The following is a 14,344-nucleotide window of genomic DNA, read 5'->3' as shown; positions in this document are numbered from 1 at the left end:
TAACCCAGCTTCGGTGGCTGGGAGAGGAGGGGGATTCTGTGCTGTCCAAGAAACGCATTGGCAAAGGGAGGTTAATTACTGATTGCCAGTTTTGCTGTCTCTGGTGGTTTGAGAAGGTAAACATGCAGCTGCAGCAGCCTGTGTTGTTTTGCTCCTTGTTTTGGCACCAGAATCTTTTCAGCTCTTTACTTTTTCCATTTGATTTTAATGAGCCCTTGGTAAAGTTGCCCACAGTAGAGCGAAGGTCTTGTGGTTAGGCATGGGGTTGGTACTCAGGAGATGTGGTTTCAGTTCCCAGCTCTTATACCAGCTCCCTGGGACAAGTCACTTGGTCTGAGAACCTAAAAAAGGGTTTAAGTGCCTGACTTCCATTGATTTCCCTTTGGGCATCTGGGCCTAAGTGACATGCCCAAGGGAGTGTATAGCAGATCTGGGAATTGATTTCAGTGGGAGCTTAGAGTGATCCATGCCTCAGTTTCCCCTACTATAAACTATGGAGAATGCTTCCTTACCTCTCACGGCAGCTGTGAGGCTAAATCTATTAATATGTGTAGGTGCTCTGACTCTGTGGTCATGTGATTACCTAGGTAGCTAGATGTCCCAAAGAAAACAAAAAGGCTTTTTACAGGCCAGGTTCTGGATTCTGTTCTATCCATTTATCCTACGGGCAAGAGCCTGGGACCAGGGGCAACTGGGTTCTATTTGCAGCTGTTCATGCATGCTGTGTCACCTTGTGCAAATCATGTAGGGCCTCAGTTTCTCTGTCTGTAAAATAAAGTTGCTTCATGCCCCTCTGAGGCTTAGATTGTGGGATCCTTGGCTGAAAAGTACCTACCAATAATGAAAAGGGCAGAAACCATCTGACTTCCAAACTGGGAAGAGCGGGTCTGCTCCTGCTCCTAATATAATCAACGGGAAGCTGCTGTGCAAACACAGGTCTTAAAATCGAAATGGACAAGACAGATATTTCTATCTGTGTTTTACAGATGGGAAACTGAGGCACCGGGTGATGCTGCAGATTACCCAATGCAAACTGGCAGAACTAGAAACTGAGCAAATGTTTCTTGAACCTTAAACTAGTGTCCTGTGGCACCCTGAAGACTTACTGATTTATTGGGGCATGAGCTTTCATGGGCAAAAACCACTTCGTCAGATGCAGACTAACATGGCTACCCCTCTGAGACTTAAACTGATGTTTTAATCATCAGCCCTTTGTTCCCAAGAGCTGCCTCCCATGTTCTTCAGGGGGAGCAGGACTAGGGCCTTGTCTGTTAATCCCAAAGCATTTCACATCCCGTCACTAAGCCACTCAGAAGCATTAGGTCACATTAGGACACACGGCAACCTCCCAGTCTCTCTTGTTAACATGCCCCTCCTGTTCGCTCTTTCAGAGCGAGTGACTCACCTACCACAGGCGGCGGTGCAAGGTATAAAAATGGCAGCAACTGGGCGACTTTTCCTTCATGCATTTGGGTGTTTGCCGTCATATTTTTCCAAATTTCTTCCTAAAATAACTCCAATTACCAGCAGCCATCAATGCCCTCTGCTTGACTGCAAACCTAGCTGAAAGTTGCCCTTTTTAACCTAGTCCCACCCTTTCCCTGTGGTCACCCACCCTGCCGCTTGGCAGACTCTGTGGGGAGGGGAAAAGAGCGTTGGGGATTAGGTCTCTCTACAAAACCTTCCTTTGTTTGAGAATATTTTCCACCCTGCAGTCCCAGGAGAGGAGGCCAAAATTAGCTTCCTTCAAGTGAACGTGCATTATCTTTGGTTAGCTTTTCTCCAGCCTCAGCAGAAATAAACACAGGCAGAGCCATTCATGCTTTTATTTTTGCTGCCCTTTGTAACGTCCCATTACACTGTCTCGATCCCAACGCAGTGCGCTTGGCAGCTGCTCCTGCAGTGAGCAAGGTGGGAATGAAATGAGCCAGGGCAGAAACCGTGCAGCTTCCCAACTGGGAAGGCACAATCCGCTTGCACTGATGTGATTGAAAGGGATGAAATGAGAGGTGCATTGTGTATACAGTTACTATTATCAGTTAATTGCCAAGATCAGGGCCCCGTTGTGATAGAGGGGTGCTCTCCATACAGCAGAATCTCAAGAGAGCTACAAACCGCTCAGGAATGGAGCTTGTTCTTAATTCTGAACAAAACGTTCTGGTTGTTCTTTCAAAAGTTTACAACTGAACATCGACTTACGACAGCTCTGAAACTTCTCTGCAGAAGAGAAAAACTACACCTCCTTTTTTTTAGTAGTTTGAATTTAACGTAGGACTGTACTGCATTTGCTTTTTTCTTTTCTTTTTTTTTTCTTTTTGTCTCTGCTGTCTGATTGTGCACTTGCATACTTCTGTTTCCAGATGAGGTGTGTGGATGACTGGTCAGTTTCTAGTGTTTGTAACTTTGAGGTTCTTCCCTACACAGGCCTAAAACTATTCCATCAGAGTAAGTTGGTGGTTATGCAGCAACGTCTCGTTAATGTAGGAGCATCTTCCGTTCTTTGCACACGAACAGGGTGGGAGCAGCTCAGGAGTCACATTAGGACACCCACAACTAGAGCTAGTTAAAAAATGGGGAAAAATTTCTAGACCAATTTTTCATTAAAAAAGTCTAATTTCATAATTTGGTGGCACTATTAACAGCCCATCAATGAGTGTAAAGGAGTCTGAATTAATTTAAAAAACAATTAAAATGTAAATAATAATCTTTGTAATGAGGTTCCACGAGTGTTTAGAATGTTCAGTAACCAGCAGGGTCCCTTTGTGCTAGGCGTGGTACATCCAGATAATAGCAATTGAAAAAAGACCCAACGTTAACATGGATCCTGAGAAGTGTTTTGGATCTGAATATCACCAGGTTCAGCTGTCACTGGGATTCCTGGCCCGTTACTATCCCGTTTTTAAATTCTTTGACATTTTCAGTTCTTGTACACTTGATCCATAAAACCTATACAACAGCCCAGGTTTTCACCTACTAATTAATGATATTTCAGTAATGCCTAGAAAGTCCATCGCCAATAGGAATCCTGTTCACCATTATTTAAAACCGTACTACTTACTGGAGCCAAAGACTATCGCCTTGCTGAAGTTGACATACTCACCACAGTGTCTTGCACGCAGTAAGGTCGATGAGGGCTGCTCTCCCATTGACGCCGACTACTCTTCGGTCTTGGTGGACTACTGGAGTCGATGGGAGCACACTTGGAGATTCATTTATCATGTCTTAGCAAACACGATACATCGCTGGCCAGTGGATCGATCACTGCAGCATTGATCCACCACATAGTGTAGACAAGGCCTAAGTTTCCCCAGAGAGTCTAAGGAAGTGAGGCACCTGGTTCAATGGGATTTGGACACCTCACTTGCTTCTGCCCAGTGCCGGACCGAGCCATATTTGTGCCTCGGGCAGCAGGCGCCCCGGACAGCAGGCGTCCCGGACGCATGGCGCATGCGTGGCCCTGCCCCCACATGCATGGCACCTCTTACCACTTCAGTCAGGTGCCCCCTATAGGTTGGCGCCCCGGGCAGCTGCCCGGCTAGCCCCCCTCCCTTAATCTGGCCCTTTTTCTGCCTCTTGGAAAATTCCAATTTAAATGGAAGCTGAATGCTTTTGGGAAATCTGACCTCCAAGTATAATTGAAAGTTTCAGCGAAGGTGAGATTCCTATAAAGCTTGTTTCTTTAACTCCTCTTTCTTCTTATAGATGAGATAAAGCCATACTCAGCTAATGGAGTGAACCCTGCATACCCAGAATCCCGCTATACATCGGACTACTTCATTAGTAAGTCTGATCCCCTTTTTCCAAAGTTGCTTCTCTTTTCCTCTAAATAACCAAGCATGTTGATGTGATTACATCTTGTTTACAGTGGGCTGGCCACTAGCCTGTTTAAAATTGCTGGTTGTGGTTAGAAAAGTGACATTTATTCTAGAGTGATCTCTGAACTCAGTGTGTTTTCTGATCACCATCTGCTGTGTATGCTGACAAATTATTGGACTAGTCATGACAGAATGTGCAACTTTCGTAGTAGTATTATCCCTCTTTTGTTTTCTATAATTGGGGGTCATCACTATGTTTCAGAGTTAACATTCACTGAGATAACCAGAAGTGCCTACCTTCAAACTGTTGCTACAAACTGTCTGCAATCTCAGACATCACTCATCACTCTTAAGGACTTAACTCTACATCTGCTTTTTTGTTGCTTAATTTTGTACGATCAATCTGAGATCTGTAGGACCTGATTTTCAGAACACCCTCCTCCCCCACCACTGATTTTGATTGGAGTTGTGAGTTCTCCTCATTTCTGAAAAACAGGCCTATACTATCTCAAACCAGGTAGCTTAAAATCCAGGCATTTAGTAAATGAGGGCTTAGAGTCTGGAGCGCCACAGAGCAGCCAGCCAAGGAAAGTGCTGGGTCTCTGACCTAGAATGATCCAGCTCCCCATGCCAGCCCTTCAGAGCCCCTCCCTAAAGGGGAGGTTCTACAGGACCACAGATATTGCTGGACCAGAGAGCCCCGGCAGGCCAGTTTTAAAAGTGCAGCCCGAGCTGGGCTGGCAGTGGGGAGTGTATCCTCAGTGGGACTAGCACGGTGGGGAGCACAACCCCAGCTGGGGCTAGAGGCAGTGGGGCCAGCGGCTAGAAGCGCAGCCCCGCTGAAGCTGGTGAGGTGGGGAGCTCAGCTCTGGCTGGGGCTGGCATGGGGCAAAACACAGCCTCGTTGGGGCTGGTTGGGGCTGGCATGGTGGGGAAGTGCAGCCTCAGCCAGGGCTGGAGGCAGCGGGGCCAGCAACTAGGCATGCAGCCTGGGCCAGTACTATGGCGGGTTAGCGGGGCCGGGACTGGAGGCAGGATTGGAGGCAGCGGGGCTGGTGTTGAAGGCAGCAGGGCCGGCCTCTGTCCGGGGCTGGCGAGGTTGAGGACGCATCCCCGACCAGGGCTGGCAGAGTGGGTGGCTAGAGGAAGTGGCAGGTGGCAGGGAGAGAAGCTCCAGCCGGGAGCAGAGCCCTATGCCTGGGTAGGAAGTCTTGACTTCCCCTTGTCCGGCAAATATGGATCCAGACCACTCAGGTCCCGAGGTTGCCAGACAAGGGAGGTTCGACTTGTATTGTGCTTCATGCACAATTGACATCCATAAATTTGGCTTTTAGACTCTCTCTAGTTAGTGGGGAGGGTTGGAGCAGAGAGGAACTCGCCTGGCTTTGTTGCCAGGGTAAGATTGCTCGGCTAATGAGTGGAAATCTTGTGATGTGTAAAGCAGATTTCATCTGAAATGGTTGAAGAAGAGTAAGTGTAGAGCGGGGTGATTCCATTCTACAAGGGGATTCTTCTGGCTGCCACAGATTTTTAAGAAAGAAGTCAGCTATGCACCCCGCAGAGAACAGGAGCGTATCCTTTGTGTGAGTCCCACTGCTGCCAGTTAGCCTTATGTGAGGCTCTGAAACCTAACTATGACATCCAGTCTCTCCTGGTGATTGTGAAGGGGAGCAATCTCCACGGCTGCCATGTCAATTTACATCCAGCTCCAATGGGATGACAAGGACCCTCCTCCTCCTTCTCCAGACTCCATTTCCCGGGATAATTGTAGAGCGCCTCCTCCTGGTGCTTTCCTCCCAGCACCCCTCCACGGTTGCTCCTATTTTTCTCATGGCTTAGTCTGGTGCTCACTGACATAGTGAGAATTCTTATTGTGACTATTTCTGGGTCCCTTTGTGTTAGGCATTGTACATCCAGATACCAATAATTGAAAAGAGACCCAAGGATCTCACCATGTCCGCGCAGGACAGGAGATGGGAGGTAGAGACAGCAGCACTCTGTTTAGCTGTCAGTCGCTGTCTTTTCAGTCTACTAATATTAACCCACCCATCTGTTCCACTTGCAGCTTATGGCATTGAGCATGCTCAGTGCGTACCTCCCTCGGAGTTCTCTGAGCCCAGCTTTATCACCGAGTCCTACCAGACCCTCCATCCGATCAGCTCAGAGGAGCTCCTTTCCCTCAAGTACGAGAATGACTACCCATCGGTCATCCTGCGCGACCCTGTCCAGACAGACTCCCTGCAGACAGACTACTTCACGATCAAGCAGGAAGTTGTAACGCCAGATAACATGTGCATGGGGCGCACCGGTCGAGGTAATGGGCAGACGCTCCAAAGTCTCTGCTTGGTTTTCCACTCTCTCCCTCCCCCTGGGCGTTTCCCTCGCTTCCTCTCCCCTGGATGTTCCTTGTCAGAAGTCACAGCCATTGGTGTCCCCTACCTGCTTTGAGAGATAAACTGAGGTCCCAGAGATTGCATACTGGGCAGAATCCAGGGGTCTTGTCACCCCCTTCCCCCGCCAATACCCATCAGAATGCCAGTGTTGATACAAGTTGGTCTTGACGCTGAATGTTACATCTGTTTAATTTTTTAACATGGAACAAGAACTGAAAAAATGCCACATGTTGGATCTTTGTGGAAACTCAAGTTTCCTTGCCAATACCAGCAGCATGCCCCCATTCATTGGAATCACATGTATGTTACCCTATCAAGGCCATTTTCATTATTTTCTTTTTCTTTTTTTAATTTCCAAGCTGAGGAAAGGTTGTCAGGGAGGGTTATTTTTTAAAAAAGAAACACAACTTCTGTTGGTTAAACATTTATATAACTCAGGCAAATTAGGCAGATGCGGCGAGCCAAGGGGCAGCTGTGTTGCAATTTTAGGCAAGCCCTTTTGCAAGGGCTGTTTTTGCAGATTAGCTTCTAATTTAGTTCCTTCTCTTGAACTTTAAAGCGGGCACCTTGGTAATTCTTACTGAAAGACTTTCACTATTGTGACTCAATCTTATACCGGCCTGCAGGCCCCACAAGCCTCAGGGGAAAGGGTGTTCTGATATAACAGCCTCCCCACCTAGTGCTAGGGAAAGAAAGTCAGAGAGAGTGGGCTACGTCAGGGAACTCCTTAACATTTCATTTGTGAATGAAGAAACACCATGGGCCAGAATCTGCCTGAAATGAAATTCTACTCTGGTTGTGTACACCTCATGTAGGTGTAAATATGTTAGAGGTAAGATTCCCTTAATGCTGCCGGAATTAGTATAAATGGGTTTCCAGCCACTGTGTTTGTAATTATAAGCTTCTTATAAATTCCATACAAACACAACATTAAAAGAATGTTAAGGTTGCAAATTCACACCCTTAAAAGCTAAGGAATGCCAGAATTAAGGCTATTTGTGCATCCTTATTTGGTTTTCCTGTGTATATGTATATGTATATGTATATGTATATGTATATGTATATGTATATGTATTTGATAAAGTCTTTAATTACATGATCACAGACTAATTTTTTCCACTTTAGTATGCTCAGTGCAGATAGGATCTTTGGAAAATATAGCTGCCAAACTACAAGTCTCTGTTGCACATGTACAAACTGGGATTTTTTTCAAAGGCTCAGTGGAGGTGGCTTTTCACATAGATGACAAAACACCTGCTCTTCCTGGCAAATTTCAAGTCCCTGCTACAAAGCATGGGGGTTCTAAAGCTTCTCTACGGAATGGCTGTATGAATTTTTAAACCCTGTTCTGAGAAAATACTGAGTTATTTTGTGAAGCTTTTCTCCCCCCAGAATATATCCATTTGAGGCATGAACATTTTCAACCTAAAAGGACTAAATGTGGTAAAAGTGAAAAGCAACTGGAAACAAAGACTGGAAATAAATGTTGGGCAATCTTAATTATAGGCATTGTTATCTGCATCACCCACAGTAAAATCATTTAAATTATGAGTGGGCCTGAGCTGAAACCTCAAATGCAAAATCCTTCAAGACAGAAGTTAAATCATTAACATTGACATATAAACAACCATCATTAGGTTTCAGAGTCAACAAACCATTAGTTTACATTAGTCCCATTAGTCACTGAACAAAATGTCCATAGGCTTTCACACCCACATTATTTAAGCTCTTCTTGCTCCGAGAGCTGTTTAAACTAGAACACAACAAATATTTGGGTGAGCCTGCCAGCTCCATTCCACCCGCCTTTCCCCTGTGAGATGTACTCTCTGGGTCTGAGCCACCGGCAGCTCAGCCAGTGGAAATTTCTTCAGGAGCTCTTACACAATCCCAGCAGCTGTTTTTAGCCTCGTTTGGGAAATTAATGAACTTGAATGATCCTGTTACGCTTGGAGCTTGTCAGGAAAGAGGTTGAGCAACAGGCGGAATGAGGGATCCCGGAGAGAAGGCTTTTTTGTGTCCCTTTTTAGCCCCCTTCATTTTTTTACATAGAGAGAATGCAATCTGTAGCTGGTGGAAATCAGTGTAGCTCCACTGACTTTAACAGAGCTCCCTGTTTTACGCTCGCTGACGATCCGGCCCCTAATATACTGCTCTTATTAGAAAATAATCAGTAGCATAAGATGTGTGCACGTTAGTGGAGAAATATAAATAGTTGCTTGAATTCTCAACCCTCTTCTTTACCCTCCAGGTCTATTCTTGCATGGGGGTCACTGGGAGCTTCTGTTACAATTTTGTGCAATAAAACGTGGCAGTATAGTCTTGTAGCAAAGACACCGAAGGTTTAGCAGGACTTGGTGCTAGCCTTGTGCACGAGGGTGAATTGTACCCTTGCCTACGCTGTTTGGAATGTGCAACTGCATCATTTAATCTATGCATTGACCTGTAAGCTGGGGTGCGGAACTTTTTTGGGGGAGGGGACTGCTGACCCACGGAAAAATCAGTTGGGGGGCCAAACAAAAGTGACAAAAAATCCCATCCCTCACTGACGTGGCCCCAACTGAGAAAGAGAAAGACACTCCCTACATTCCCACACACACCAGAACCTACGGGGCCCAGGTTAGTAGATTTTGTGGGGGCCCCTAGGCTCTGGGTTGGGACCAAAAATGAAGGGTTCATTGTGTGGGAGGGGGCTGCCGGGGAGCAGGCTTGGGGTCTGAGCAGGAGAGAGAGCACAGGAGTGCTGGGAGGGGAGCCCTGAGCCTCGAGGGCCGGATCCGGCCGGCCCCCAGGTTCCCTACCCCGCTGTAAGTTCTCTAGAACATTATAAAGTGCCATGCAGCCCTATGGTGCTGTACAGACGATTGGTAGAAATGGGCTCAGGTTGGGAGAGTCAAACCCTGATCCGGCAGGCTGTGGATCCAGGATTTCCCTTTGCACCTTTGCACTGTGGCTGCAGCTTCCCCACCTGTCTTTGGAGTACGTGCATTGCTCTTCAATCCTCAGGAAAATCCCCTTTCAGAAGGCGGGTCTTATTTAGGTGGCCAAAAATACAGCTCAGGGACTTTTTCTGCATCTGAGGTGGAGACCCAAAGCCCAGATTCCTGGGTTCTTTTCCTGATGATCTCCAAGTGACACACATTGTGACCTCAGGCGAGTCCTTTCACTACTGCGTGCCTCCGATTGCCCTACTCTGTCATATCCCTGCCTCATGGATGTCCGTGCCGGACTGAAGTTTGCTTTGGGGTAAAGGGTGCGCCACCCTGGCGGTGCGGTGTCCAGGTCTGGAGCCGAATGCAGTTAGCAGGGCTGTGGCTCCGGCAGCTGTCTGGTAGAAGTGCACACCTGGGGCGTTGTCCTTCTCCTGACCTCATTTAACCTGCCTCCTTGCGGGCCGGGCCATTCTCATTCTCCCTTCTGCTTGCCAGGTAAGCTAGGGGGCCAGGATTCCTTCGAGAGCATAGAGAGCTACGATAGCTGCGACCGACTGACGCAGTCCTGGAGCAGCCAGTCGTCCTTCCAGAGCCTTCAGCGCGTCCCCTCCTACGACAGCTTCGATTCGGAGGACTACCCAGCGGCACTGCCCAACCACAAGCCCAAAGGCACCTTCAAGGACTATGTTCGAGACCGGGCCGACATGAACAAGGACAAGCCCGTCATTCCTGCCGCTGCCCTGGCTGGCTACACAGGTAGGGTCATGTGCCCCCGGGTAGAGCCGGCTCTTGGGTGCCATTCGGAAATAAAGCGGGGGCTGGCAAAAGGGGAGAGACCAGCTGAGGCCTCTAGGTGCAGGACAGGTGCATTGAGCAAACGATCCCCTCTAGTTTATGGGTCTCAGCTCTGCGCGAAGGGGCAGTGTCTATAGGGGAGGGAGTGTGTCAGCCGTCAGGACAATGACACGTGAGTCCCTTTGAGAGGCCTCCAGCACTCCAGTCCTAACAATGGAGTTTGGGATGTCGATACCTGTCCCTTTAGGAGCAGGACCGAGAGGCCTCAACTATGGAGGAGCTCAGTCTTGCACTCTGAGAACCTGTCTCAGGGGCTGAGTTTTACCTCAGTTTCCTGTGTCTGGAGGAAGCCGGTCCATGCACCCCATAACTTTTGTTGTGTCTAGGTCCCATCTCATCTGCCATCTCCCTTCAGGCTCCAACCATCCATCCACCCGCTTTTGGGTGTTACTGCTGGAGCTGATTTCTAGCAGTAACCTAAAGGAGAGAGCTCCTGTTATCCCATCATGTCTCTTGAGCCTGTCGGTTTTGGCCTGATTTATACTTAGCGAGGTGGCATTTTGCACCCATGTTGCTCAGGATAGCAATTTGCCCTCCCTTTGCCCAGCTCTGAAAGGCCAGGCACTGAAAACCAAGTTCCTTATTTCTCAAGACAGGCATTTTCATCACCACTTAGGACAATGTTTCTTTTCCCCATGCTCGTCTGCAGTGTGTTGTCCACTTCTCTGCAGCCCTCCACCCCAGAGGTGTCTGCATTTTGAGAAGTGCTGGACAGGTTGTGTACTGCTTTTGTAGCCTTGGGAATGGAAGGTGATGGAAATGTAAGAAGCCTGACTGGTAAGAACCAAGAGTGGTGTAGAGAAAGTGAATAGGGAAAAATATTTACTTGTTCCCATATCATAAGAACTAGAATGAAATTAATAGGTAGCAGGTTTAAAACAAAAGGAAGTATTTCTTCATGCAGCACATAGTCAACCTGTGGAACTCCTTGCCAGAGGATGTTGTGAAGACCAAAACTTTAACAGGTTTCAAGAGAGTTAGATACATTCATAGAGGTTAAGTCCATCATTGACTATTAACCAGGATGGGTAGGAATGGTGTCCCTAGCCTCTGTTTATCAGAGGCTGGGAATAGGTAACAGGGGAAGGATCACTTGAAGGTTATCTGTTCTGTTCATTCCCTCTGGAGAACCTAGCATTGGCAACTGTTGGCAGACAGGACACTGGGCTAGATGGACCTTTGGTCTGACCCAGCATGGCTGTTCTTACGTAAGCCTGTTTCTCCATTCACTGTTGTCATTCACTTTGAAGAAGGGTGTGACAATGGAGAATTAGGCACTCTACATTTGGGAAAGGCTTCATGATGTTGCCCAAACTCATTGGGAGTAAGGCTGGCAAAATGGAGCTCTGGGCATGCCCTAAATCTGCGGAGAGCTTCTCAAGTGTTTTCATGTGGCTGGGTCTTTTCCCTACAAGATTGGAACATTTTATCCTCTATTTGTTTTGGAATCTAGGCAAGTGGATTGTGTTGCTGAACTTCGTATTGATCTTTGGGTTTGGGGGGGAAACAGCAGGGAAGAAGGAACGGTGATCGGACTTCAGAACTTATTTGAAATCTAGTTCAGAGAGGGAGCACAGTGTCTTTCCTCAGTTCCCCTTCCCCTTGTGCACCTAGTGAGGGCAGCTATGAACTTGGAGAAGCCAGGAGGCAGAAATAGCAAGTGCAGATAAAGATCAAGAGGCTCAAAGCAGATCCTGAAGTGAGACCCTTCCAGAAAGCTCCTCCCACTCGCACAGTTCATCTTAGGGCTGATCATTTTATTTTTTGTAGGGGGAGTGACGAGGAGGAGGCAGAAAGATAATTTTTGGAGCCGTATGTAAAAAGGAAGTGGTTTGTTGCTATAGCTTTAATGTTAGAGAGCGATCAATCCAGCCAACTGAATGGGAGTCTTTCAAGTGACCTGTAAAAAACCAACCAAACAAACAAAAAACAATTGAATCATGATGTGTTCCTGTGTTAGTTACTGCCTGATAGGATGTGACCTGTGACAGCTGGGGGAGGGGCCATGCAACACAGTACTTTCATCATGTCTCCATTCCATAATACACTTTATTTGTTCCTACAGAGTAGGCCCATAAACATCGCTGGCCATTTCTCTTACCCCCAAGCAAATCAATCTTCTAAGAGCTTCTAATAGGACTTTTCGCAATGGGATCTCAAAGTGCTTTGGAATCCTGATGGCCCTATGCACTAGTGCTGATCCCCATTTCATGGAGGAAACTGAGGCACAAAAGTATGTCCCTGAATTAGGGGCAGAGCTGGGTTTAGATCCCAGTCCTTCTGTTTCCTACTGTCATGCACTAACCAAGAGATGCACTCTCTCTCCTAGGAAGAGAGAGGCATTGGCAGGATTGGCATAAGCAATACAGGACATCTAAGTGCCCATTCTCATGTACAGTTATTTTGCAAGTAGCCGCAAACATTTGAGGACATTTTACGGTGATGATCAGGCCCATCTTTTCCTTTGCTTAGTTTCCTCCTGTTGCTTTTTGCCCTGCCTCCTCATAATCAAAGACATCCCATTCTGCAATGGGAGACACTTTGCAGGGTTGCTGGGGCCAGTCTGTGTCAGGAAAGCATCATGTGTCTGAGCTCCTTTCCAAAGCCCGCTCATGCCGTGTGAGTCTAGGCTGTGTGTGGTTGGACCCTTTGCAGAACTTGACCGACTCTCCCAGTCAGCTGAGGAAGTCTCTGCTCTGTCCTTGCTCTGAAGTCAGCGGGAGTTTTTCCTTGAGACTGTGCTCTCTCTCTAACTACAAGTGCTTGTCCTGTTTCCCTCCAGCTTTGAAGTCGGCCATTTAGAGCCAGGCAATGTTTTTCAGATAAATAGGTTATTCACAAAAACAAACAAACAAACTTTTGACCAACACTAGATTTGGTCCCCCAAAAAAGTCAGTAAAAAAATATTTTAGACTGGAGTGGCGAGGTGAGTGAATGGCCCTTTAATTGGACCAGTTCTTTTTTTGAGAGAGAAGTTGATTCAGTCGAAGATGTTATCTACCCTACCTTGTCTGTCTAATATCTTGGGACTGATACAGCTACATCCACTACTGCAAGCAGAATTTTCAAAATGAGATGTTTTGCCTTATTGTTTTGAAATGACATTGGGAGTAGATATTTAACTGGGGGTATGTCTACACTACCCTCCTATTTGGAAATAGGAGGGTAATGTAGGCATACCGCAATTGCAAATGAAGCCCGGGATTTGAATTTCCCAGGCTTCATTTGCATAAGCGGTGTGCCGCCATTTTTAAATCCCCGCTCGTTCGAACCCCGTGCCGTGCGGCTAGACGTGGCACGAACTAGGGAGTTCGAACTAGGCTTCCTAGTTCGAACTACCGTTACTCCTCGTGGAATGAGGAGTAACGGTAGTTCGAACTAGGAAGCCTAGTTCGAACTCCCTAGTTCGTGCCGCGTGTAGCCGCGCATCACGGGGTTCGAACGAACGGGGATTTAAAAATGGCGGCGCCCCGCTTATGCAAATGAAGCCCGGGATTTGAATTTCCCGGGCTTCATTTGCATAAGCGGGGCGCCGCCATTTTTAAATCCCCGCTCGTTCGAACCCCGTGCCGCGCGGCTACACGCGGCACGGGCTAGATAGTTCGAACTAGCAAGCCATTCCGAACTATCTGTACGCCTCGTGGAACGAGGAGTAACGGTAGTTCGAACTAGGAAGCCTAGTTCGAACTCCCTAGTTCATGTCGCATGTAGCCGCGCGGCACGGGGTTCGAACGAGCGGGGATTTAAAAATGGCGCCGGCCGGCTTATGCAAATGAAGCCCGGGAAATTCAAATCACGGGCTTCATTTGCAATTGCGGTATGCCTACATTACCCTGCTAGTTTGAACTAGCAGGGTAGTGTAGACATACCCTGGGTTATTCATTTGGGGTCCTACAAAGCATGTAGTTCAACCCAAAGTGAATGATCTTTCAGAAAACAAGCAGCTATGCATTCAGCTCTATTCATAATCAGCTGTCAAGAGGTAGGGTTCATATAACACAGCTCCTGTGCCTAATCAAAGGCCAAGTATCTCCCAAAGAGCTCTGGGCGTGCAGTGCATCGGTGAAACTGAACAACCCTCGCCTAGCAATGTGCCCCAAACTAAACCAAGACATTTCATACCACTATTAGAGAAAACCAGAGAAACACTGAGAAAACCAGAGCACCTGTCCCTAAAATGAGTTAGATCCTTCATTCCACTCAGGGTGTGTCTAGACTACAGGGTTTTTTCTAAAAAACTTTCCCTGCGTCTAGACTGCCGTTGAGTTCTTTTGAAATAAAATTGAAAGAACACGGCGGTTTTTTCGAACACGGTAAACCTCATTTTATGAGGAAGAATGCCTTTTTTTCT

The 14,344-nt window shown here is 47.3% G+C and overlaps 1 protein-coding gene across 3 annotated transcripts in view; it reads left to right on the top strand.

Moving 5' to 3' along the window:
* ETS1 (ETS proto-oncogene 1, transcription factor) overlaps positions 1 to 14,344 on the top strand; it is a 132,751-nt gene that overhangs the window by 97,010 nt on the left and 21,397 nt on the right. For all 3 annotated transcript variants that reach the window (XM_006111157.4, XM_006111158.4, XM_006111160.2), the window contains 3 exons: positions 3,703 to 3,780; positions 5,881 to 6,129; positions 9,634 to 9,894. In XM_006111157.4, the coding sequence (XP_006111219.1) occupies positions 3,703 to 3,780; positions 5,881 to 6,129; positions 9,634 to 9,894 (588 nt within the window). The remainder of the gene's footprint in view (positions 1 to 3,702; positions 3,781 to 5,880; positions 6,130 to 9,633; positions 9,895 to 14,344) is intronic.

The sequence above is a fragment of the Pelodiscus sinensis genome, chromosome 26 (assembly GCF_049634645.1).
Source record: "Pelodiscus sinensis isolate JC-2024 chromosome 26, ASM4963464v1, whole genome shotgun sequence".
In the NCBI taxonomy this organism is placed as follows: domain Eukaryota; kingdom Metazoa; phylum Chordata; order Testudines; family Trionychidae; genus Pelodiscus; species Pelodiscus sinensis.
Note: the sequence above shows the minus strand (reverse complement) of the source record. Positions and strands in the feature narration are given on the sequence as shown.